The sequence below is a fragment of the Pagrus major genome, chromosome 6 (assembly GCF_040436345.1).
Source record: "Pagrus major chromosome 6, Pma_NU_1.0".
In the NCBI taxonomy this organism is placed as follows: domain Eukaryota; kingdom Metazoa; phylum Chordata; class Actinopteri; order Spariformes; family Sparidae; genus Pagrus; species Pagrus major.
In genome coordinates this window covers 19,682,446-19,708,515 of record NC_133220.1, presented here as the reverse complement: position 1 = coordinate 19,708,515, position 26,070 = coordinate 19,682,446, and the positions used below count along the sequence as shown (strand labels likewise).

Sequence of the window (26,070 nt, the reverse complement as noted above, 5' to 3'; positions counted from 1 at the left end):
AAGACTATTCATCTTATACTTACAACTTTTTTTTTATCTCATAATAGACTTTTTATCTCATACTTATAACTTTTTAATTTCATAATTATGAGTTATCAATGGACTATGTCTTCATAGTCCCAATATTAATTAGCCTATAATGTAAAATATGTCCATAACTGTGTGAACAAAGCCAAAGATAACGTGTTTCAGACTGTGACAGACAAAAGCTTATTAAAGATATTTACATGGAGATTATGATTATTTTTATAACTTATTATTTCTGTGTCCGACTGGATGATCAAATACTCCTTGAGACTGTCTCGTAAATAATAACGCCCCCTGTCCACGTGCTTCCTGAAGAACTGTCCCCAGCTGCTCAGAAAAGGTGTGTCAGCACCGTGACGTCACGGCCGTACCTGAGTTTCGGTGAGGGAGAAGGGGAAGGGCCAAACCGAGCGAACAACATCAGCTCTCCAGAGCTGTCCGAGATACACTTTTCTCTTGTTATTATCCTCAGCCTGCTCTGTCGGAGTGATCGTCGGTGGACTGTGTCTGGACCCTGCAGGGTTTATCTGACAGGAAACGCTCGGGTTTAACCTCAGCTGTCCGTCAGCAGGACGTCGAGGAGAGAGCTCTCCCACTTCCTGGTTCTCCACAGGTATGTGTGTCGTTCCTAAGTTTCGTGTTTGCTCGCTTTGTTCATTCGAGGTTTGGATCAAGTCCACTGCAATCCTCACATTTAAAGAAACTAAGCCTGTCACACAAAGTCTAACCTGCAAGTTAACTGCTTTTTACTTTGAGAAAGAAATGAGTTCCTTCTGTCAAGGTGTGGGCGAGCAGCTTCAAATGTTTGGAGTATCCGGATGTGCAGGATTTCGCCTGCAGCATTGTTTGTCACTGAGTTTATGAAAGCCGCGCAGACAGTTGTGGAGGTGAATCAGAGTTTTAATCCACTGTGGGCTGACCGGTCTGTGTGCTCCTCGTCAGTCAGGATGTCAGTCACCCCTCGGCGTGTCCGGCTGAAGCCCTGGCTGGTCGCGCAGGTGGACAGCGGGCGATACCCGGGTCTGGTGTGGATGGACCGTGAGGCCATGCGCTTCAGGATTCCATGGAAACACGCCACACGACACACACCCCAGCACGAGGACGAGGACACCATATTTAAGGTTAAACTCCAACTTTTAACAGAACAAAACCCCGTGAGATAAATGCATGGAAGTAGTGTTTGTTTCCTGAGACACTCGGACAGAGTTGGAAACTTATTTGTAGTCCATACTTTTTAATGTCATGTTTATGGAAGCTTCAAACTTTTGCTGATGCTTTAAAAAAGCAGAATCTTGCAGGATACCATGAAAAACCTCTGCTTGTTTCATCTGGTTTTGCCAACCCAGTTACATAAGCCATCTCTCAAGCTTCGAGCCTAAGGGTAGATCAGGGGTCCGCAACCTTTACCATCGAAAGAGCCATTTGTCCCTGTCCCTAACCAAAAACATATTTGTGTTTTTATAATGAAGTCAACACAGCCTATAAAGTCTAAATTAGCCTATCAATATTATAAATAGGTTTAAATGAGCATTTGTTAATATTTTCACATGATGTGGGAACTCGCAGTGGGCTGCTTATCCTTATAAGGTACTTGAATCTTGCATTTCCATTTGAATGATGCCATGTTTTGGTCCAAAAGTACTAGCCTACAATAAATACAACTAGAGAAGCAATACAGAACTATATATATGCAGTCCTACTTAAGTCCTCCCTGTGTTTGTGAAAATGTACAAAATAAAAAATAGCCCCCTTTGATAATAAATAAAACGTAAAGTGGCAGCCTAGATTTAAAGACTGTAAAAGTACATTTTAAAAACACAGGACTGTTTCAATTTTATTTTGACCTAAGTCCATTTCAGTGGAAGTCAGAAGTGGAGTTAATCCTTCTTCTTTTATCCTCAGACACATACAGCAACCAGCCCTCGGGCTTGAGCATTAAACACAATGATATTAGCTCAGGATCATTCAAGTAATCACAACTTGAGAGAACATATACAATTCTGTGTGAATTCTGCCTACAAAATACATTTCCATGTGAAATGTCACAGTCACATGGAGCCAAATCAGAGGGGCAAAAGAGCCTCATGCGGCTCCAGAGCCACAGGTTGCCTACCCCTGGGATAGATGGATCAGTGTTTCTCAACCGGTTAATTTAACAACCCCCCAGAAAAATTAGGTCATTCAGGTTTCAGGTTTTTGTGTGTGTCCAAGCAGAACTCATCTGCACGCACACGTTGACTCAAAAACATTCGATCAAATCTTTTTTAAAGCCGTATTATATCACTGGTACAGGAAATGTAGTGTAAGAACTATTACACAATGTTTTTTTTTCTCCACAACCATCTGGCAACCCCTGTAAATGATCTTGCAGCTCCCCTGGGTTGAGACCTAATGAGATGGACTGTATAAGTATAGGTCCATAAGGGATAGGTGGTATGTCTAACATTAGGTCTGTATTTGTGCTGTTGAGACTGAAGATCTAAAACAGTGATGTCGGGACATTGTCTCCTATTGTTAAGTGATTATATGCTGATGTTTAATCCCAGATGGTGCATGTTCCTTGTCTGAGTATATTCAACAGTCTTTTTGCCAAATGTGTAGAGGAAATTAAATAAACTAATACTTAAAGTACACAAAAGATTAGTGTAAGGTTAGAAAAACTAAAATATCTTGATACTGAACACATACATTGGGTCACATTGTACATGTGCTTCACAAGAAAGGAAAGACAGGAAGGAAGTAAGAAAGTATTTAGAGGGTAGTGTGTCCCTTTTTAAATTGTCTGTTTCCACTGGTATAGTTGTAAAAATACATGTCATGGTTCATAACCATGTGTCATCACGTAGGGCTGAAGCTAACGATTATTTTCATCGTCGACTACTTGTCACAATTAGTTGTTTTTTGTCTACAAAATGCCAAAAAAAGTGACAAATGCTCATCACAATTTCCCAGAGTCTAAAATGACAACTTGAATTTGTTCTTTTGTCCAACAAACAGTCCAAAACCCAAAGACTCTTCATTTACTGTCATAAATGACAAAGAAAAGCAGCAGATCCTTACATTTAAGAAGCTGGAACCAGCAAATGTTAAATGTTTTTCTGGAAAAATTAATCAATTAATCAACAATTTGTTGCAGCTCTAATCTCAAGTAGATTAAAGTACATGATGGCCAAACCATCATTGTCTGTTATCTTTGATATTTCACATGCATCAACCACCCACTGTACTGAAACAGTACAAATGTGTGGATTCAGTGCAGAAATATAAAAAAGTCAACACAGGCTTGTGATACTGACACCTCCGTTGTATTTAAACATCCCTCCAGGCGTGGGCTGTAGAGACCGGAAAGTTCCAAGAGGGCGTTGATGAACCTGATCCTGCGAAGTGGAAAGCTCAGCTCCGATGTGCCCTGAACAAAAGCCGAGAATTCAACCTGGTCTATGACGGCACCAAAGAGGTCCCCATGAATCCTTTGAAGATATATGACGTCTGCGACATCCCGCAGCCGCTCAGTAACCAAGGTGAAGAATCACGGGTTGAATGTGACTTTTCAAAATCACTTTCGTTTTTGTAATATTTAACGTTTCATGATGCTGTCTCTCACCCCGCAGCTTCTTCAGACGCTGGTTCTTGGACTCCGCATGATGAAGAAGGTATTGAGGAAGATGTTCCAGATACACCAGAGTCTCTCCCTCCTTACCCATCCAATGGTGAGAGGCGTCTCCTCATACATTACATGTATATTTATTAACATCCTCGCAGTGCATGAGAAAGCAAAGAGATTCAGTTTGATTGCTGTTAATGACGAATTCTTCTCTCTTTCCTCCTTCAGGCACCAGCCCCTCTCCTCTCATCATGTGGTCTCCTATGGGCTCAGACTCCTCCATGCAGCCCCCCAGCTGCCCCCCATCAAACGAGGTCTGGCCCAAAGAGGAGCCTGTTAAGATCTGGCCCAAAGAGGAGCCTGTGGATGTGGAGATGCACCCCACAACCCTGGCTGACATGCCCCCTGCTCCTCTGCCCGATCACTCGATGCAGCCCCCTCCTCTACCTGACGCCCTGTTTGCCTCTCCGGAGACGTGGATCAGTTCCCTCCCGAGTAAGCGTGCACTTCAGACAGTCCACCAAAATGCGCCAATTTGTTTTTTTCCTGTTTCCCAGACTGCAGTCAGTAGATTCAGATGGAGTTAGTGCAACAGTTTGAGGTGTGTGGATACCTCCTGAAGCTTCGGGCACAGCTGCTACAGCTCAATCCAGTGGAGCTTGTTTGGCATGCGGTTAGCCACAAAAGACCAAATATGACATGCACCGTTACGTTCAACAGTTTCGATATTACATTGAGACAGAAAGCAGGTGCAGTGTGTAGAGAACAGGCAATATTCTGTAGACTTGTTATTGTCAGATGAAGAGACCTCAACCAACAATGTGTTCGTATTTCACTTAATACATAAATACTCACCAACCTGTCCGTGGCACTGAACCGCTGTGCTGTGCTGAAACAATTCTCACATGCAAAACTCGCCGCTCGGTATTAATTATGCAAATGTATGACATGGTGACGTAGTGTGATGTCACCAAGTCACGGAATTAAAGGCGGGACCGTTGACCAGGCGTTTTAGGAGCTGAGATTTCTGTGGGAGAGAGGAGCTCCTGTTGGCGTGGACTTTTTAACTTTCAAGCTCTTTTACATGTAGGAGTGTTGGCGAGTCTGCAAAAAGATTAAGTAGTGCCTTTGTTGATTTGGTGAATGTAAATAAACTAGAGTGCCCGTGTTCATGTTCATGAAGGAGCGTGTCAGCCAATTATGTGGCTCACTGATGTGCTTTTAATAGTCTTTGGACAACAATAGATGAATTAGCACTGACAATATACTACGTTATAGGCATCAGTTCATTTGATGATAGTAAAAAAAAGTATAGAATATCACCAGACATTTTATTTTTTTATGAAACTTGAATTCCAGGTACAGTTGGATTATGTTTTGGTTGAACTGTCCCTTTTTTAATTTGAGCCTTCAGTTGTAAATGAAACAATATGATAATTAACTAATCCCTTTTGGCATATTCTCAATTGAAAACCGCACAAAGACTACATATGTCATGTTGAACATTGAACATAGTTTTAATATGCGCCTTCATTTGTCTCTGCCCCAGTGACAGACCTGGAGGTGACGTTCCTGTACAGAGGAAAGGAGATGTGTCCCACAGCCAACGTCAGTAACCCTCAGGGCTGCAGGCTGTTCTACGGAGACCTCGGCCCCATGGTGAACCAGGAGGAGCTGTTCGGCCCGGTGAACCTGGAGCAGCTGCGCTTCCCGACCACAGAGCACATCACCAACGACAAGCAGAGGGTCTTCACCAGCCGCCTGCTGGATGTGATGGACAGAGGCCTGATCCTGGAGGTCAGCGGCCACGATATCTACGCAGTCCGTCTCTGCCAGTGCAAGGTGTACTGGTCGGGCCCCTGTGCTCCAAATCCAGCTGCACCAAATCTTATAGAGCGCCAGAGGAAGGTCAAACTGTTTTGCCTGGAGTCTTTTCTCAGTGGTAAGCAGAATTCTCATATTTAGTGTAAAATGATCTAGGTTTTATCGAGATGTTACTGAAATAATCTGTATTTTTTATGTAATGTTAGAAAGAATTCTGATAAATCTATTTGTGTTGGATGCAGGGGTGATAGCCCACCAGCGCGGTCAGACACCAATCCCCCCTCAGTTTGAAATCAGCCTATGTTTTGGAGAGGAGTGGCCTGATGGGAGGCCCCGGGAGAGGAAACTCATCATGGTTCAGGTAAGAAGTTGTAGAAGTTGTTTTGTATCAAGAGTTTGAATGACAGTAATCAGGACTCAGTCTCAGATTAAACTGCATGAAAATATTTCTCTGAATGAAAAAAATGTTTTTATGATGGTACAAGATGAAAATGTCTTTTTTATTTAAACATTTTTTTTTTTTTACATTTTTATTTTTTATTATTTAAAGGAAATGAAAGCTGCTTAATTTAACTTCACCTCTTCACACCTTTTATTCACACAACTCTCATATTTCTTTTTGATACATGACTTCACTCTATTTTTACTATATTTTGTGTTAAGAGTCTGATTGTGTGACTCATACTGGTCCTTCATCCGACAGATCGTTCCAGTGGTGGCCCGCATGATCACTGAGATGTTTACCGGAGACAACACACGATCCTTCGACAGCGGCAGCGTTCGCCTGCAGATTTCAATCCCGGACATCAAAGACAACATAGTGACCCACCTAAAGCAGCTGTACTGCCTGCTACAGACCCACCAGGGCCAGGACGGCTGGGCGCTGCCGCCCGGCCCAGGCCTGAACATCGTCCAGGTTATGCAGGGACAGTGAAGCAGCCCACACTGTGAACTAACATATATCATAACTGAGTTACCTACTGTTAGCAAAGAAGTACTTATGTGTAATCGTATTTAGAAGTGTGCACAATTTACTGTAGGATTCTATTGCTTTTCTCTAGTGTAAATGTGTTTTTCTGTATAAAGAAGTAGGGCTTCAGACCTGCACTACTCTGCATTATGTGTTCATGGGCCATAGACAGATGTGGTGACTGCATGGGCCAAAGTCCTGCTGGCGAACATTTAACCTAGTTAATGAGTTACAGAAAGTGTCCTGTGCCTTATGTCTCCAAAACGAGTCAGTGATTACCAAATCTTTCCTATAGCCATGAAGCAGGGCAGAATGATTTTTATCTTTTGAGCTCATATGTAATGTTTTGAAGCATAGGATTTGTATATTTTTTAACATATAGGTAAATGTGAATTAAAGCATGGGTAGTTTCTTCTTCTGTTCATTTACAATTAAACGGACTGCTGTACTCGACTGTCTGATATCCCATTATCCTGCGAGCACATGTTATTAGGTGTATCATGTTTTGTTGTCCCAAGTATCAGTTTCCTTTGTCGTTGGTTGTTTTATTTCTCCATTTATATTGTAGGATATTTTTGTATTCATATCTTTGATTTTAAGTCATTTAATGTGTCCAGCTAAACAACATTCAGCTGTATGGATCTGTTTTAATATGGATGCCACTGCACTTTGAGGTGCTGAATTATGTTTTATGCCTAGTTGAACGTGCATTTATCCTGATATTGTATGTTTATTTTATCAATAAAAAAGCCAAACTAACACTGGAGATTATCAATGACTTTGATGATTACTAATGTGTTTCAGGGCAAGAAGAGTTCAATATATCAGCTCTGCAGCCCCCTCAAAGGGCTGTTAGATGTTAATCACAGCTTTGTATTTTCTAAATGTGCTCACGTAGCACTGCTGACCTCCAGTGGTTTAGTTTAACAGCAACAGGTCTGGGACAGGTTCAATGTTGTGTGATGTGTTTTTGGGTCCACATCAGAAGAGGTCCTCAACCTCCCAAGTGAGGTTGTTTGGTTTGTTACATTCATTTAATTTACAGCCACCTGATGATAAAGGGCAACTATATCATTGGACTTACTGGTAACAGAATGAATCGCTGTTCCTCATCTGCTCTGACACCAGAGTTTATTATATTCCTACATACAAAATGAAAACAGCATATTTGGTATAGATTGCTAAAGTTTTGATACCATGCTGATTGATCTGTTAAATAACATACATTTGCTTCATAATTAACAGCACTGGTGAAAGAAGTATTCAGATAGATTAGGTAGATAACAGCAAAATACCCTGTTACTAGTCAAAACCTGAATTTATTGTTATTTAAGGCTACCTTTTTATTGTTGTTGTTGTAGTTGTTGATTCTATGGACAAAAGATCATAATGTTGAAACAAAGTAACCTTTTTCTTATCACTGGCATACCACCAGACTGCAGAGCTGCTTCTCTCCTCAGACTCCTCACTTCATCCTCAGCACTCCAGCTATGTCAGTTTTAGGACTTATCTAACCCAAATCAGTCCAACCTGGTGACAGGCATTAAAGCAACATTATGTAACTTTTTTTTAACCTTACAATAACGGCCTCAAAATCATTGTGATGGTTCAGTGTCTTGTAATAGGGTGAATGTTTGAATAAATGTTTCTGCACTGCGTAACTTCAGTGAGAGGGTAGGATCACAGCGTTACATACATGTTTACTTTAACATACACGTTTACAACACATAACATTGTTATGACGTAATGAGTTTTGTTTGTAGTTAGCACCTACATTATGTCTGACAAAAATCGCACCAAATGGCCAATTTCTACATAATGTTGCTTTATATGGAATGACGAGAAGGTGACCCTTGTATTTTTGTATCATTTTCAAACATATGACTCCCCTGAATGATCCTTTGAGCTTTATATAGCCATGTTGTTTACCTCGTGCTTATTTCATCACTAAGGAATTCATTCTAGTTAATGTTTGGCCTTGTGATTCAGAAGACATGGTGTCCACTTGTGCGGTTTTTATGAGGAGATGAAGGGTGGAGAGAAGAAATATTGACATGTGAAGTGCTACAACTTGACAACACTGAGGAAATTTCCTGTGTCTGTCATCTTTAAGTTCTTTCTTCAGTACTGAGCACATGTAAACAGTATATGAGGAGGGGGCATTGAGAAAGACACCAGGAAGCATTTAGAGGTCGATGTTTAATAGAGATTAATTTGATTGACATTGATTTTTTTTTTTTTTTTACAAAGATAAGACCCTCCTTGAATATAATTGTTCACAATCAATGTCAATAGTGCAATTCAATGAGTGCCCCTTTATACCTTCTTTCAACGTAATTGTTATTTTCTGTGAGGATGAAAAAAAATAGGAGAGTTGGAGGTCGAATTGTAGGATGGAAAAAATGACGAAACGCTGATAGGGCATACAAGCTCTCATTTATAGACCTGGAAACCTTTACATTTTTCCAGGGTGAGGAGGTGATTTCCTCCATATCAGTTACCTTTGCTCGGACTGGATGCCACACAGAGATCTCACACCCTCAACGGAGTCAGCTCAGCAGCTACCGACGCTGGACTTTGTCCTTCCCTTTTACTACCTGGCAGAAGGTCTTGAGTGTGTGGTATCGTTGACTGAGGAACAGGATTAAAAAATGCGTATTCGAACTAAACGGTAAAAAATACAGAAGGAAGTACCAAGAACAATCACCTGTCAGACACCAAAGGTAAGAGCTTTTGATAATGAATCTCCACTACACTGGATGTATCTTTGTCATTTGTGTAAATGATCTGTGGGGAAGGTTCCTGTTTGTTTGCATTTAATTTAGGACAAATCACACAAAATCCACGTCACCACAGTCTTCCTTATAATCCTCACAGTGACACAACTTTAGGAACAGATCGGATTAGAACAGATAGTAGACTTCTCTATTATTATGATGACCTCCTTTATGTTTTATGTCACTATTTATTGTGTAAACTCTTGAAATATTTTAACAGCGCCATTAAGATGTCTTTGTCAGGTTTATCACAGTGCTGTGTTGCTAGGTGACTATAACTAGCTAATGATTAAAGAGCCATTTATTGCTTTAACAAAGGTGATGTTTTCGCTATGACTCATTTTGTGTCTGACATAATGTGTGAAAGTTGTGTTCGTCAATCACAACTTCACAAAACTTTGGATTTCTCGGCTGATTGTATAACAAACCTCCCAAAACAAATGATTGCAAGTTGCTGTGTCAGCTCATACCACTGACATGACACATTTATGATGTGTTTTATTCATATCATACCTGATATTACAGGTGTGGTAGATCGCAATGTTCAGGAATAACAGTCCCTTTGGTATTGACACCAACAGCTTTGCAGATTCGATCGGCTCTAAGTATGTATCTCAAAGTTTTATGTGGTTGATTGATTAATTGGTTGATTGCTTCATTAATTACTTTATTCCTTTGAAGATGATCAATGTTGTTAAGGTTTTGCATTTGTTGTGATAGTGGTTACTCCACTATGGATGATGTGTCATCACAGGCATCGAATCTGTCGAAACCCAGCGCAAAGTCAATTTACTGTAAGTTAACACTGCTGTACTTGGCATAATCAACTGTTACGCATGTTTGATGAATAATACAGAGCTCTGGTTTGTTCTTTAACAGTGCAAAGGCAGGCGTATGCAGTATCAATGAACAACATGATGGACAAATTTCAGTACAGAGTGGAGGTATCATATGTCACATTACCCAAACAAGTATGACCCTTTCTGAGTCATGCCATGTTTGATGTTTCAATGCGTCTCTGCTGCAGCACTTATTCACTTGTGATCTGGATGGGAAGGAGTTGAAAAACGTAGCTGACTGTGTGGAGCGGCTGAACCTGCTGGAAGAGATGGGACGAGTGTGGGGTCAGAGAATGATGATGGAGGTGCGCGGTCCCTCACTGCTGCTCACAGACATTGAAACCAAGGTGAGTTCCAGAGACAGACATGACGGTGACAGATCCAGGATGACAGTGACCACACCCAGAGCATTAAAGATCAATTACGATAAAATTAATTATGCTTTATAATCTTCAGAGTCATCAGATTTTGGAGCGATATGTTAGCCCACGCTCTTCAAAGACAATGTTTTATACAGTTGGAGATGTGGCTTGGCTCTCTGGCACAACCCTTACCCTAACCCTGCTCAGAAAGAGTACATTTTGTCTTGTTGTGTTCCCCAAGGTTTAGTCCGAGGCCTGATTCTTCTGTCTGTAATCTCTGCCATTAGGGTCTGTGCCTTTCAACATGGCAGCTGCTTTCACCTGTACGCAGATGACACCCCACTTTATTTCCAAGACTGACCCCCAAGAAAAATAACAAAATGTGTTGTTTCAGCAAATCCCTCCAAGCGGAATATGTTAACGTTCAAGTGACAAAGCCCTCTAGCTGCTGTAGGAGGAGCAAAAGGAGGATGTCAATTGACGTTATGATCAAAATGTCAGACTTAAAAACTGGAGTCCACCATGTGTCTCTTGTTTCCTGACACAAGTCAACGTTCGTATCCAAACATGGAATGAAAAGTGTTGCCTTGGTGCAGTTATGAAGAAAGACAGTTCCTTGTTGAGTCCCATTCCCAGGTTGTGTCAACCCAAAGGTCTTCAGACCTTAGAGTAGTAATTTAAACCCAAACCATTATGTTTCCTGAACCTTTACTAAGTACATATTTCAGCCAAAATTGTGATCTTTCCCTAAACCTAACAAAGATGTTTTGTGCCAAAACCCAACCAAAACTCAGCGGTAGGATTGCCATATCATAAAACAGTTGTATGTCTAAAGACCCGCTGTGTTTTCTCAGGAGGAGCTGGAGTCCATGGCTCTCAGTGACGTCTTGGATCTAAAGGCTGTGTTGGACTCTGGAGTGTATAACTCCCTGCTCACAGTGTTGGTCCAGGCCGGGAGAAGAAACACCACCACTGTCTTCTTGTTTCAGTGTGATGATGTCAGGGTGAGAACAAACCCGTGGACATGGCCTTTATCATGACTGTTAAGTGAAAGTAATGAGTGAGTCAATATGTTTTTGTTGTTATTTACAGGCTGACTATGTTCAAAAAAATCTGTCACAAACACTTGGACGCAGGAAAGAAAATCCAAGCAACAGGTAAGACCCTAAACAAAATAAGAGCAAATATCTGAAACTTTATTATTGTTTACTTTTTTTGTAAAAATGCCTCTGACACTTTTTGAAGCAGCAATGCAGAACTTAAAGCTGGACAGAAGCCTGCAGTTGACCCAGTGCCTCAGTGGGGGCCTCCTGACTATGGTGAGTGTGTGACAGGAGATTACTGCTGCATTGATTAACAATGATGGAGTCAGAATCAATACAAACCCTCAGTCTCCTTTGTACATACTATTAAGAGGAGGATGCCATCTGTGATCTGCTTGTACCTGAGGAAGAGGAGGAGGAACCACTGCAGCCTTTCATCACTGAAGAAGAACCTCTGTCTCCTCCAAGCCGGTACACAGAGCTGGACAGGGATGTAGTAAGTGTCCTCATTCAGACACAGGGAATGTCAAAGCTATAGTTAATACACTGAAATGTTGTGACAGTTTTTTTCCTAACATTTAAGAGAAGAACGTGGAAATGATTTTCCTGTCCTCCTTTCTTTACAGGATATCTTGAACCATATTTTAAATGACATAGAAATCTTTATGGGACAAATCGCTGCAGTAGAAGCTAAAAATGCAAAGAAGAAGAAGAAGAAAAAGAAAAAAGGAAAAGGTAATCTAGCAAACGAAGGACAGAAATTGTACCAGTTGTGACGGGTTCATCATGTTTTTATTTGATTTTTTTAGTGATGGACGGCATGCCACCTGCAGAAGACTTCGCAGCGTGTCTCCATAAGATCAAATCTGGTTTCAACCTCCTGGTGAGTGTCTTTAGTCACAATCACATCCTATCATCGTGGTCTGTTATTTCTGTTCAATCTGTCATGTACAGTATGTGTGTTATATATTATTCATTGTTATGTTTTCATGTTTACAGGGAGAGCTCAATGGAAAGATTAATAATCCCAGCGCTCCTGAATTAGTTCACTCCTTATTTTCCACATTAGCATTCGTAAGTGACTAAATGTTTTCAATTTTAATTGATTTTGGTAATTTTGAGTAACTTTAACTTTGATTCACTGTTAAAATGTTCTATTAGTGTCACTTAATCTTTATATTTTTGAAGTGTTGTTCACGAATTTTCTATGATATCTGTGTTTAATAATTCCAGGAGGTTTTTTGTTAACAGAGAGAGTTATCTTCTCCTCACCAGGTGGTATCTCACTGCCCTGATGATCTGCCACCCACCATTGTGGCGCCGCTGCTGATTCCTCTGTGTATCCGTCTGATGAGTGAGGAGGCGTCCACAGAGGAGGACCAGCTGTGGCAGACTCTGGGCGATGCCTGGAACATCCCCAGGTGGGACAAAGGACACTGTTTTATTATCTGTACAAGAGAACGATGCTCACTAAACCTAAAGTAATGTACTTAAAGAGGCTATTTGTAAGATATTTCCAGAATTCTAAAACATTCAAAACCTTCACAGAATGTGAAGAAATAACAGTGTTAATGTCATGTTAAAGACGTCTATGTATTGTGTTGCATCCAGTCTTGTGATACCACTTCGAACCTCATTTCTTTCAGCTGGGACATTAATGCGAGTGGCAAAAAAAAACATACAGTATGCTAATGAAATACTATATATCATTAAAGACTAAACAAGTGGCTCCCAACCCTTTGGGCTTGCAAACCCCTAAGAAAAAGTCAGTGTTTAGATTAAGTCTCTGTTCAAACTTCTCCGAGTTGCATTAAATAGCTGTCCCAGCCCCAAAGAGTTAAAACTATAAAGTTTTTCACAATAAAAAAGATCCCAGAAACCGATCCAATAAAATGAATATACAGTTGTGGAGCATAACTTTGTCTTTTGTTCTTAATCATCTCACAACCCCCAAGATTTATATTGTGAACCACTGGACAAATCTACCAACTGAATATAAAGTAGCCTATCTTCAGCTAACCCAGCTGCACCAGTAAAATGCTGCTAATGTCACTTTTGATAACATGAGTTTATGCCAGATTACTGTAATTAAGTATTTTTACATTACATTCCACTGTTGCATTGGTACTTTTAAGCTGCTGCGTATCTGTGAATAATAATCCCTTATGATTTTGACAACATTACCAGCACCCAGTGGCCCGAAGACGATGAGGACATCCCGACGTACACTCTGGAGTTCTCTGATGGCTGGCAGCCCCCTGAGGTGTCTGCAACACCTGAACCACCTGCACCCAGAGAAGCTGTGAGCAGACGGCAAAGTCCACCACCTGCACCACGAGAAGCTGTGAGCAGACGGCAGAGTCCACCACCTGCACCACGAGAAGCTGTGAGCAGACGGCAGAGTCCACCACGTGCACCCAACCAGGTAAACCTCCACATCAAACATTCACCAGTGCAGATGGACAGGTAGTGTGGAGACCAGAAAGAAGAAAAAACATAACAAAACCTTGTATTTTTTCTTTGTAGACTTCAGCCCAGTCGAGACCACCACAGACCCCCAGAAAATCACGGTATGCACAAGCACATAAAGTATAATTCAATGAACTGTGAAGATTTTAAACCTCAAAGGTTTTTGATGCCCTGTGATGTGTTTTTCAGCTTTGTTGAGTCACAACCGAAGCCCATGCGTGTTATTGCCGATTTCATTTCAAGAAATGACAGAGAGCTCACCGTCAGAAAAGGAGAACTTGTTATGGTGAGTATTAAGATGAACCAACAGCTTTTTCTGTTCTCTTCTCCGCTGTTTCAACCAACAGCATGATTTCTTTGTTTTGTCGACCCACAGCTGCTGGACAAATCAAAGCAGTGGTGGAAAGTGAGGAACAACAGAGGGGAAGAAGGCTTTGTTCCCAATAATGCCCTGGGGCCTCCAGATGAGCAGCCTATCCAGGTGGGTGACACTAACACGAAGGTCAACTTCAACTCAATATTACAGGAAGACTTAACACCTGTAGATGATCCTGGTGATGATGGTGAAGGAAAGCAGGAACTTCACTGTCAGAAAACAGGACATCAGCCTCAGATTACACTTTTTCTCAACCACTGGAGGAATTGAGATACTATTTCAAACTATATTTCATTAACTTCTCAGTGATTTTGACCTTTTGGCTGACATTTACTGGAGAGGAAAAATCACCACTACAGTGCAAACATGCAAATATGATTAGAACATCTACAAAATGAAATGTGACTCACTTAGTGTTTTTCAGAGCTTTGTTTAACCTGCAGCTCTGAAACATTGTATATTAATGCTGATTGTGTCATTGGTGTAATCAGGACGTAGTTTCCATCCATACATTCAAGTCAAATCACAGTGAATTATTGTTCTGTTTTGTCAGCAAACTGAAGGACCTCCTGTGCTAACAAAGAAGTCCAAGCCTCCAGAAGTGAAAGCCTGGCTCGAAGACAAGGGTTTTAGCAAAATGTAAGTACTTACAGTTATTACATTTAATATATATGTGATGATGCAAGTTCCCACTTACAATGTCTTCCTTTTCTCCTCACTGCCTTATTATTTGTTACTGAAGTGTATAAATCTGCGTTACACAGCCATAAAGTCTAAGTGTTGTGGTGGATTTGTTTCTATTGTTTTTGCACTTTAAAGGGGCAGCCCTCCTATTTTATACATCACGTGTCCCCTAATGCTGCTACAGTTAATGTTATGTCATCAGGATTATTTTGTCATCTTGGTACAGACTTGACACTTGAACTTTGAACGGAAAGCCTGTATTAGAAACTGGTGGTGTGGGTTAAAGAGAGCATTGGGCATTTAGGATGCGGGAGAGGGTCTAATGAAAGACACTGTTGAGTTGCTTTATGGGAAATGCAGGATCCAGTGTTTTGGACCTTACCTCTTGTTAAAAGCCAGGATATATTGTCATCTGCTGCTTTGATTTTTACTATTTGTTTCATTTTTTTCTGCAATACAAAATTGCTGGAATACCCCTTTAATAATTAAGCTATTGTTCAGAGTGACCGGAAACCTGTTTGTTGAAGTGACACTTATTCTTCTCGAATGAACCCCATCATTGATTAAGGACAGATCAATATTACTGTATTACTTGCAGCACTATACGCTGTCTGGGCGTGCTGAGCGGCTCCATGCTCCTGGGGATGTCGAGAGAAGAACTGAAGACAGTGTGTCCAGAGGAAGGGGGGCGAGTCTTCTTCCAGTTACAGGCAGTCAAATCTTCTATGACTGTAAGTAACGGACTGCAGGGCAGCTTCATTTGATTCCAGGTTCATTATTATCTCACTGATGAGTGTTTTGTTTCAACACTGCAGGCTGCCAGTTAAGGAAGCAGGAGGAGAACGCCAAAGAGGGAGAAATCATCACGGACGAAAACAAGTCAGCAGTTGTCAAATATTGTAAACTGTCTATAATATTCAGCAAGAAGTGAGTTTAGGTTTACAGCTTCTTTGGCATTACATATTATCTTCCACATATTGTATCAAAATATATATATTCATAGAGTTGTAAATCGGTGGGAAAGTTATCTGATCAAATGTAAATTAAAGTGCATGTAGACAGTTTCTCCAGCAGCACTGTGGTTCACAAACTGTCACGGTCTGAAATATGTAACGAGCTCAAACCCTAATCAATGTGCTCATTATGTGACCTGTAAATAAAAGATCTATCTGACACACATACAGAGGCTTCGTGAATTAACATGCTTTATTTCATTGTTCAGACATTACACATGAACCTTATCAGAAGCGTCTGTTTAACACTGGCAATCAGTTTCAGGCAATAATATGGCTACAGATCAATGGACAGAAAAGTAGGCAGAATTCAAATTGTAAATCAAAAAATGACAGACGATGTAAAAACAAAGATAGTTCATGAGAGAAACATCAGCTGAACACAGAAATATCTTGAGTGTGAGCATCAGGACACTTATAATGAACGTCTGAACAACAGAAACTGTGAAGTATAAATCTGTAAATATATAGAGTAGTTACATACGTGAATGACTGGTATGATTTTGTGTTGACATTCAAATAAGCACGGTATCGTAGATGGTCTTGGATGTTATATCTCTTGTGAATCTCTTCTCATGTGCAGTTACTTACTGGGATTAAACAATTATTTGTTTGACAAAGACGTAATCAAAGTAAAAGTGACCAAAAGTTAGTCGTTCAAGCTTCTCAAATGTTAGGATTTGTTGCTTTTTCTTTCGATGCTAAAGCAAATATTGTTGGACTTTCAGTTGGAAAAAACAAAAAATCTGAATACACAATAATTCATGCATAAAAGAGAATTAAAATGGGCCTTTTAACTTTTTTTAAAATATTTTACAGACCAAACAATTCATTGATTAATCCAGAAAACGGTCAGTAGACGAATCAATACTGAAAATAATCATCAGCTGTGTCCTTGCTGTTGTTGAACACAGCGTCAACATGACAGAGATTAGTATTTGTGAGGTAGGGTGCACTATGAGGTGAGTGCACAGTGAAGTGGCTCTGTGGTAACTGTATAAGATCACATGAAGTGGACACAAAGTGTGAAACTGATTATAACATGATATTATAACATTGCAGGGTCTGTTGTCAAACATTTCTTATTTCCATAATTATCTTAAAAATGTTCTAAAGTAATCAACAGATGGTTTTTAAAACATTAAAACAAGGAAAAGCCAATAATAAAATTAGACATAAAAAACATTAGACATAATTAAAATTTGTGCTTCAGTCTGATTATATCAGACGGATTAGGACAAAAACAGAAAAAGCCAAGTCTATAGATGTGACTTATAAATTAGGGTTAGTTTTTTTTCTTTGTGCGTGCGGATGGTTTCTGACAGTAGAGACAGCTTTTAACTGTATAGTAAGAGGTATCTATCATTGGTGCAATAGGTGCACTATAATAATGAACGGAGAATGATCAGGAATAAAAAATAAAGTGTGAAAAAAAAAAATAGGCGGAACAGACACGTAAATGTCCAATTAACAAATTAAAAAGGCAAACAGCAACAAAACTGTATTGAAGAACTCTATTTTCATGACATAATGCCAGTTCACGATGATCAACAGCAACAAAACTAAGTGTTAAACCTTGACATCAATATATTGTGAATATAAAATCTCTTATCTCTATATCGCCTTTAAAAAAATACACTTTATACATGAAATCCAACACAAATTTTGTGTGTTCAGCGCACATCTCCAGTGCATCCCCTGAACACTTAGAAGCTACTGTATTCTTGCTGAACAAAGACGAGTTCCATCATTTATCCTACTCATCTATAAAGCAAACATGTACAGTATATATACTAATACATTATACTTGGTTATTCAAATAAAGGCGGACTTTTTCTGATTCACTCTGCTAATCTTGGCATCAAATATTACTGAACGTTAGCGTCTCTGTTGAAGAAGAAGGCTCACAGTTTGATGGGAAGTTGGACTGTATCCATTGGCAGGATGTGATAACATGATGACCGTACGATACAAAATGTGATCCCAGCTTTGATCAGAAAAAAAAAATGCTACAAGAACCATGCAACAGTCTTAACCATGTCCCAGCATGGTTTGCTCATTTCTACATGGTGAACAATGAGTTTAAATCTGTTTGTTCACAGCAACAGATTTCGGACTCAAAAGCTGGTCGGCAGCCCTGAATTAGGTAAGATGCTTTACATCACAGCTTCACTCATTCTCTCCTGCTGATCATTATTCATGCAGGCATGCAAAGAAAAACGCTTATAAGTAGAGAACTAGAAACAAATCAGCTTTCCTCCTCAAACAAAGGCCAAGGTAAAAGTATTTTACACCAAGCATGCAGCGAGGTGCTTTCAGTTCCGTTGGTGTGGATATTAAAACAGCATATCTACTGTATGTGACTGAGGAGAAGAGGTGTAATGCTTGTTGCAAGACAAAAACTGGGCATGCAGCGCCCAAAGCTGAAAATGAAAAGGCACTGTGAAGTCTTTGCTTGGTGCATATGTACAGTGCACTGCATGCAAAGGGGAAAAACTTTCTAATTTGTCCTCAGGGGAAGGAATGAGTGAAATCAGGGCCCATATCTTCATGGCTACAGCGAGGTAACAGTGAGGGCGTTCTCCTCGGACGATGCTGAATTCATCCACATTCATTTGTGCTGTGATTCAACTTTACAATGTACATTCCTCCCTTTATATCCTTCAGAAACATCCCATCAAATCAAGATGATTTTGAACATTTACTGGAGCTCATTCGCAGCTGGGGAGGACAGTTTGGGTCATGGAATGTTTGCAGTCAGCCACAGGAAGTGTGCTTCTCTCCTGACTTGACTCTGAGCTGATTAAAGTCATGGAAGAACCATTCTGTGTGCAATTTGGCAAATAAATGATCTGAAACCACGCCAAGCACCATGCAAGGCCGATATTCAGTGCTGCAGCATTCAGAGAGAAGCTATCATCTCCAAGCTTTAAGTTGTCCTGAAGTAGCTTAAAACCTTCAGCAATCACTAGACTGGATTATTTCAACAAAAATGCATCTGTGACCCTTCATTATATGTGCGTATAATGAAGATGATAGATGCATTAAGTTAAGTTAAGCAGCATGACTGAACAGTGGAAGCTACGTTCAGAGCAGCTGTGGAGAACGTTTCAATGTGCTGGTTGTTTTCTGTAGTATACAGATGCTACAGAGATACTGCATGCTGTTTAATGTCTCTGATGAAGTAAAACTTATCGCTGAATAACAATAAACTACAGCAGGGATCATCTGATGGCTTCGGCTGGACAGGATGGAGTCAAACTCTTTGAATAAAAAATGAAGAAAGTGTCTCTGGTCAGCGTTTCCCTGCTTTTCATTCACAAAAAGCCCTGCTGGTGGTCTCTCTGACGCTGAACACGTCAGACAGAACAACAGAAGAGCTGGGGAAACCTTCATTATAAATCTGAAAATTTAACCATAAAATGGAATTAACCTTAAAAATGGCACGGACAAAAGAGGAACATTGAAGCTGATGTGCTCTGGCAGAACTGTATCCTTGGCTTCAGTGTGCGACATACTTCTATAGTGATGTTTTGTGGTGTTTACACTGTATACAGGATGAATGACAGAATTACTATCACGCGCATCTTTCTGGTGTCATGCTAGGTGGACTGCGGGGTTGGACATTTACAGGGCAGGTTCAGGCGATTGTGAATCTAGCGTCCTCCCGCCGGCAGAGGGCCCATGGACAGAGAGTCCTCCTCATCGATAGTGTCCAGCTCTTCAGTGCGCACGGCGTGAGTGATGAGTTGAAGCTCCTCTGAGAGTGTCTCGCTTCGGTATGCCACGCGGATATCGGGGACGTTGGTACGGCGGATGTCGTTGCTCTCGGGGCCCTCCCTAGAATAACTGGGGCCCAGCCAGTAGCTTTTGGCCTGGAAGTAGGAGAAGATACATGAGTGGGAAGCTCAGAGACAGTAAAACACTGATGGAAACACGATATTTATATATTTTATAAATAGTGTCAACGAGAAGCGCTTGTTTACCTTGTGTGAAAACCCGCTCATGAGGACACTGTTTCTAGCCAGCTCACACATGTCACAGGAACTTAGCTTCCACACCTGAGTAGCAATGCTGTACTCCTCCATCAGAGGCTCCTGGACCAAGACACACATGCACACACACAGACACGCACACACACACACACACACACACATACACACACACAAAAATATCATTTCAGCCTCATCACTTCTCATCTTGTTTTTGCAGTTTTTACCTTAAATGTAGATCACATGGGGATTCAGACAAACTTCCTTCACACTGACCTTGGTGAAGTGGAACTGAAGAGGATCGTCAGTGGACAGAGACACCATGAGGCCTCTGGACAGGTACTCTGGCAGCGGGTTACGATGGTAGCTGAGGAAGAGGCTGTTGTTACTCAGTGGTGACATGGCAATCCCAACTTGAGCCAGGTAGTAGAGATACTGCAACACTGGGGCCTGATGGATATCAAACAGAGCGAAAGGGACAAACAAGTAAACATAGCTGGAAGTACATCTTTGAGTTACACATTTCAGAAGCACCAGCAGATTTTCACCCCTTCTGCTCCCAAAAAGCAAACAGCAATATAACTAGAACTTTGTAAGGATGATCTAATTTGGGACCTAATTAAATTTTTTTCCTGTTTTTATATAGTTAGTTTTTTTATGTACTTTAGTTTTATTTATGTTGTTTTTATCTTTTGTTTCATTGTCTTGGTATTTGTTTCAGCAACACTAGTTAATTAGGACGGTGACGCTATGTTTTCATGGATGAACAAATTGAATGTTGAACTTGTTTGCAATTCCAGCAGTGACGGCCAACAGGGACCCATTAGTACAGTATTTATTTCTCTTTATGCTTCCCAAATTTAATGCCGTCCCGTGGAGTACAATAAACTGCTCCCTGATAGAGTCTCAACTAAATTTGAAAATGATACATGTCAAAAAGTAGTATTCATACAACACATTCCCCCGTCAATACACTACAGGGTCTCTTTTTGAATGTCACACAGTATAACAATGTTGGAGTCTTTTGGAAACAAAGTATGCTCTGCTCTTACCTTTCTGAGCAGCAGTCCGTGGGAAATGTTCTCTGATAACATGAAACCTGACACCAGGTGGTGGATAGGTCCGGCTTCCCCACAGTGAGGTCGGAGCACAAACATGTGGAAGCCTCGTCGCCTGAGTCAGACAATCAAAACAACATTAAAACCTCAAGTATTTTGTGACTGATTAATGTGTTTAATTGAATCGATGGGGGGCTTAATGAAGGATCAAAGCTGGCTCGTACCTTCGCAGGTGGTTGAGCACAGTCATGTTGGCATAGGTGTAGTAGAGGTAGTAGGAGTAGGGAGGGTTGTCTTCTTCTGTCCAGTCGACTGGCAGCGGACTGTCCAGATTGAAAATGTGGTGCTCTGGTTTAGACTCATCGTCCACGCTGTCGAAGCCCACCACCTAACAAGAAAAAACGACAAAGCAACAACTGCTTAGTGTCTCTCGGTGTGAACGATTAGGAAAGCTTTGATTTCCTGTGAAGGGAAACTCACATGCTCCAGGAAGAGGTGCAGCTCGGGATGACTGCGGGGGTTGATCGTGACTTCAAACAGAGGCATGAAGATGTTCTCCAACATCTCCTGGAAATTAGCCAGCTGCTTTTTTGTGTGGTACACATCACTGGGGAGGTGATGAACGGACAGCAACATTTGTTAACATAGAGATTTTATTATTTTTTAAAAAAATAATTTATTTTAAATGTAGGTTTCATTGTGAAGCCTAGAATCAATGTATTTGCTAGTCAAAGAGTAAGTTATAGCTGCTTGTTCTTTGCTTTCTTTCTTTCTTGAGCAAAACACTACAGAAATTCAACTGCTTATTCGAGATGTTTTCTTTCCCCTAGTCTGAAAGAAGACATTATATGGAAGCAAAACAGCCCAAATCACAAAATGAACAGTGCATTAAAATACAATGACTTTGCCTGTGGTGTCTGACCTTAAGCAAGAAGGAAGCTAAGATAGCTTGTCTTATAAAATGCACCTATTACCGCAAAGGCAAAGCAATTTGGGGGAGTACTCACAACAGACGGGGCACCTGGATAAGCCAGCGCACATTATCAGAGTACACTCGATGTTTAACGGCCCACTGAGCCAGCTTATCCCACTCGTCTCGGGAGCGACCGTAGATGGACAGACGTAGCTCTGAGTTCTGGTACTTACTCTCCTCCAGGTCATACATCACCTCCTGGACAGCAGTAGACATCAATGTATCAGTTTGTGTTGATAAATTGTTTAAATGAGACACTTCAGATGTAATATATGAATGATTTCACACCTTGATTATGTGTGCAAAGTATTTTCCTTCAATGTGGTTGTCAGTCTTGATGAAGATCTCTCTGAGGATGGATTCTCCGATGGGGTTGTATTTGGCGTTGAACTTGTCAAACCGATGGAACGTGTTACGGTCCTGATGAGTAAATGAAACCAGTCAAACCTCAGTTATATCTAAACCACATGTACTCATGTTCACATAATCTTTTAAAACACTTTTAGTTAGATACTGTTTACTGCCGCTCCAATTTCTCACCGCATGCATGTCGAGAGTGTCTACGCTCAGGTCGAAGGCCGTCAGGTTCATGGTCTCAAACACCTCCTTGAGGGTCTGACCGCGGCCGCGCTCAATGTGGACGATCTCCTCCGGGTATTTCTTCATGGCTCTCTTGATGAATCGCAGCAGGTGCTTCTGATTCATGCAGGATGATGCATGTATGTGTGTGTCCACCTGGAGTAAGCATGGAGTGGAATAGTTTAGTAACGCTTGTCATCATTTCAGAATGTCTTGTTTAAATATTTACATCACATGTCGGCTCTTGCCTTTCGTATGTTGTAGAAGTCTCTGTGTGGGACTTTCTTCTGAGCTGCCAACTCCTTCATCTCATTCAGGAGGATGTGCATCTGGAATTTAGAGCTTAGGTACTGTAGGCGGCGGTAGCAGAAGGATTTCCTGTAAACATCATCCAGAGGAAACACAGACATATTTAATTTACAGTGAGCTGCAGAATGATAAATTTGCAGAATAAAGATATCAACAAAACACTCACACTGGTCCGTTGATAATAAGGGCCATCATCACATTCATGTCTGCAATATACTCCTTCAGGTCAGGATAGGGCAGGTCCAGTTCTGCACTTCTGAAAAGGAGATCAGTATGAAAGTTATACTAAGAGACTAACCCCTTTTGTTTAAATTAACATGTCACCTTAAAGGCACAAACACATACTTATCCATGTTCGTTTTCTTAGTGTAGACATGGACCACTCCATCCACCATCTTGCAACCATATCCGGTGTCTGCTGGCATATTCTTAGGGTCTTGATTGTCATAGGGGTGTGTCTCTGAAACAGGCGGGTGGACGGGAGCATCTGGAAAACATGAAATTGATATTTATCAGGTTACATCATCTATGCTGCAGAAAATATCTCAAAATGATGAACAACTGCTCATATAAAAGAGACAACATGTAGGCCTGTTTATTACACAGTGGTCCTGGGTGGCTACTGTGTTTTTATTTGATCTAGATTTGAGTTTTGCAGCTTAATACCAATAAATAAATAATAGTTGCTTAGGGAGTATTTCTCTTACTGTTTATTGTTTAGTGGTTTTGCTCACTAGTTGGCATTTCCTTGCTGTCTCAGTATAAATATACATGGCTATTTATGTGCTGCCTGAAAGGCTCATCGTAAAGACTATCAAGCATTTTTCAAGCTTCTTCATGCCCATTAGTTTTGGTCCTTGGAAACCCATTTGGAAAACAAATTGTGATTGCCCGTCAATACAACATGAGACAAGCTTGCAGAAAGCTGAAACACATTGCTAATGTAATAACTAATGGTTTTTATTGTAAAATGGGAAACAGTGCTGACCACAGATTTGCTGAAGAAACAAATAAAATCTGCCCAATTCTGCCCAGGCAGAAACATTTTTGTTGAAAATGACTCAAACAATCAAAATTTTTTTTTCTTCCTTTTGCTCCTAACACTTCTTGTATCTAAACAGGCCTCTTCCTGTAGGGATGATGCAATCATTCCTGGTATTTTGAGGTTTCATAAGAAAATATTCAAGCTTCCTCTTCACAACACGCCCAGGTACGCTTGAAACACTTGCAGCCTCTCTTTTGACAGGTAATCCCTGAATGAAATGGTAACCCTAACTAAAAGGTGTTTTCGGTGCTACGGTTTAGTTTCAAAGTATATATATATATATATATATATATATATATATATATATATATATATATATATATATATATATATATATATATATATATATATATATATATATATCAGCCATTACTGCCTCCTTGTGGGATACATCAACCATCTCTGTGGAATTCAACAAAACCCTTTGACTCAGTACAAAACTAAAGAATGTACTGCCTCTATCAAGCAGTTCTGTCCTTTCTGATGTTGCTTTTTCTTCCCAAATGTAATAGAATATGTGTCAGTGCTTGCGTGTCATACCAGCATCTACAGGGGTCTCTGGTATATCCTCATAGACTCTCAGATCCAGAGGTTTCATCCCGAGCTCCTGCAGGGCGTGAGTGGTGGTCTTACAAAAGTTCTGCATAGATCGATTTATGTACTTCTCCCGGATGAACAATGCCTTCACAACACACTTAGCAGCATCAACCAGGTCAGTGAAGGGCACCTGGGAAGACATCAACAGAAAATGGAATTACATTGAAAATGGGTGTGAATGGAATTTAACTTACTGGAGTTTAAGTTTGAAAACATTAAAACTCATTTGAAAAAAGTTCCTCACCCCACACTTTTCCTCTCCAGATATTGAGACCCGCTGGTACTCTTTCTCCAATGGCATCGCTCTCTCCATAAAGCCGTCGTCAACAGTGTCCACACTCTTCTCTTTCATCAACCTTACAGGATACAGACAGAGAAAAGGAAAGTTAAAACGAGAAAAAAAGGCAGAAACAGGACAGGTGAGGACAGACAAACATGTGAAGAGAAGCAGGAATGCAGATGAAGGAGAATCCAGATGTTATTGTTGATTTTATAAAGTTTTAATGGTAGCATCAAAGGTTAGTGAAGTTACAAATGGGTTTGGAAAGTATTCGGACTCCAACACACAAAACTCCATAAACAAGGAGATTTTGTTTTACACACACACAATTATCTTTTATTTATTTACAGTCACGTTTAGACCCTTATTTAGTACTTCATAGAAAGATTGTCAATTGTCATTGGAACTTTCAGTCTTCTTGGATATTACAGCTTTGCACATATTATGTTTAACAGTTTGTGTACTGCAGATAATTTTAGGAACATAAGTGACCAGCAATCTTCTTTCCAGAGGATTGCTGTGGTTCAGTTCTTGGTGTCTTTGAGAGCCAAACATCACAATAATGAAGCTAGCAGTGTTCCTGTGAACTTTGCATGCCTTTTAAGGTGCATATCTCAAACACAAGTCTACAAGTAATTCACAGCTTGTTTTTTGTCCTGACAAACACAGTGAAACTCTGACTCTATTGACTGAAACTGCCTCATGCGATCCTCTTAAATCAAGTTGTGGAAACATCTCAGGAATTACTTACAGAAGATGCATCCCACTCAATTAGAAATGCCTCTGCAAAGGGTCTGGCAACATATCTAAAGGTATTTGTGTTAAATTCAAGACATTTGCAATCATCTCTAAAACTTTTCAAAGTAAATTCATTTTGAAAAAGGTCAACAAAAAGAGAATAAATATGAATACTTCTCATACCCACTGTACACATAGGGAAAAAGCTAAATGGTATGTTTAATGTCAATGTATCTATATTCGAAACTTTAATACTTAACCTGCAGAGCTGCCCAGTGACCAGAACCGTAATATAATAAGTTTCATTACCAAGAAAACACCAGAGTTCATATCTCAGTTAATTCAAATCAAGATCAATAGAATATGCCGTCCCAGACTTAAGACATTCACACTTAACGAGACTTATTGCTTTTAGATAGAGAATTAGCAAAAGAACAAGGTAACCATTTGTACATTGCACGTCTACCAAGTGGCCAGCAGGGGGAAGATGAGGTTAATCTCCATACGCTGA

The 26,070-nt window shown here is 40.4% G+C and overlaps 3 protein-coding genes across 9 annotated transcripts in view; 2 read left to right on the top strand and 1 right to left on the bottom strand.

Moving 5' to 3' along the window:
- The first annotated feature begins 414 nt into the window (after positions 1 to 414).
- Positions 415 to 7,184, top strand: irf6 (interferon regulatory factor 6). Of its 2 annotated transcripts, none has more exons than XM_073468529.1 (8): positions 415 to 640; positions 970 to 1,148; positions 3,353 to 3,548; positions 3,639 to 3,737; positions 3,860 to 4,126; positions 5,181 to 5,573; positions 5,698 to 5,816; positions 6,159 to 7,184. In XM_073468529.1, the coding sequence occupies exons 2-8, from the start codon at positions 975 to 977 to the stop codon at positions 6,387 to 6,389; spliced, it is 1,479 nt and encodes a 492-aa protein (XP_073324630.1). In that variant the 5' UTR covers positions 415 to 640; positions 970 to 974; the 3' UTR covers positions 6,390 to 7,184. The 2 variants fall into 2 exon arrangements, with proteins under 2 accessions (XP_073324630.1, XP_073324631.1); XM_073468530.1 differs by having other exon boundaries at positions 553 to 640; positions 974 to 1,148; positions 6,159 to 6,546.
- A 1,914-nt stretch (positions 7,185 to 9,098) lies between these two features.
- On the top strand, positions 9,099 to 15,987 carry eps8l3a (EPS8 signaling adaptor L3a). Its single transcript, XM_073467690.1, has 19 exons — positions 9,099 to 9,148; positions 9,728 to 9,807; positions 9,923 to 9,996; positions 10,082 to 10,146; positions 10,230 to 10,388; positions 11,258 to 11,407; positions 11,496 to 11,560; positions 11,649 to 11,722; positions 11,818 to 11,942; positions 12,073 to 12,181; positions 12,256 to 12,329; positions 12,446 to 12,520; positions 12,722 to 12,867; positions 13,634 to 13,832; positions 14,115 to 14,201; positions 14,292 to 14,396; positions 14,845 to 14,930; positions 15,574 to 15,706; positions 15,791 to 15,987. Exons 2-19 carry the CDS (start codon positions 9,743 to 9,745, stop codon positions 15,800 to 15,802), a joined length of 1,803 nt encoding a protein of 600 aa, XP_073323791.1. The 5' UTR covers positions 9,099 to 9,148; positions 9,728 to 9,742; the 3' UTR covers positions 15,803 to 15,987.
- A 176-nt stretch (positions 15,988 to 16,163) lies between these two features.
- The window catches only part of LOC140997740 (AMP deaminase 2-like), a 34,892-nt gene continuing 24,985 nt past the window's right edge, over positions 16,164 to 26,070 (bottom strand). For all 6 annotated transcript variants that reach the window (XM_073467731.1, XM_073467732.1, XM_073467733.1 and 3 more), the window contains 14 exons: positions 24,786 to 24,897; positions 24,485 to 24,671; positions 23,245 to 23,386; positions 23,066 to 23,155; positions 22,839 to 22,968; positions 22,552 to 22,746; positions 22,300 to 22,431; positions 22,046 to 22,209; positions 21,519 to 21,645; positions 21,263 to 21,426; positions 21,033 to 21,153; positions 20,257 to 20,430; positions 19,975 to 20,085; positions 16,164 to 19,863 (listed from right to left, as the gene is read on the bottom strand). In XM_073467731.1, the coding sequence (XP_073323832.1) occupies positions 19,645 to 19,863; positions 19,975 to 20,085; positions 20,257 to 20,430; positions 21,033 to 21,153; positions 21,263 to 21,426; positions 21,519 to 21,645; positions 22,046 to 22,209; positions 22,300 to 22,431; positions 22,552 to 22,746; positions 22,839 to 22,968; positions 23,066 to 23,155; positions 23,245 to 23,386; positions 24,485 to 24,671; positions 24,786 to 24,897 (2,068 nt within the window). In that variant the 3' untranslated portion in view covers positions 16,164 to 19,644. The remainder of the gene's footprint in view (positions 19,864 to 19,974; positions 20,086 to 20,256; positions 20,431 to 21,032; positions 21,154 to 21,262; positions 21,427 to 21,518; positions 21,646 to 22,045; positions 22,210 to 22,299; positions 22,432 to 22,551; positions 22,747 to 22,838; positions 22,969 to 23,065; positions 23,156 to 23,244; positions 23,387 to 24,484; positions 24,672 to 24,785; positions 24,898 to 26,070) is intronic.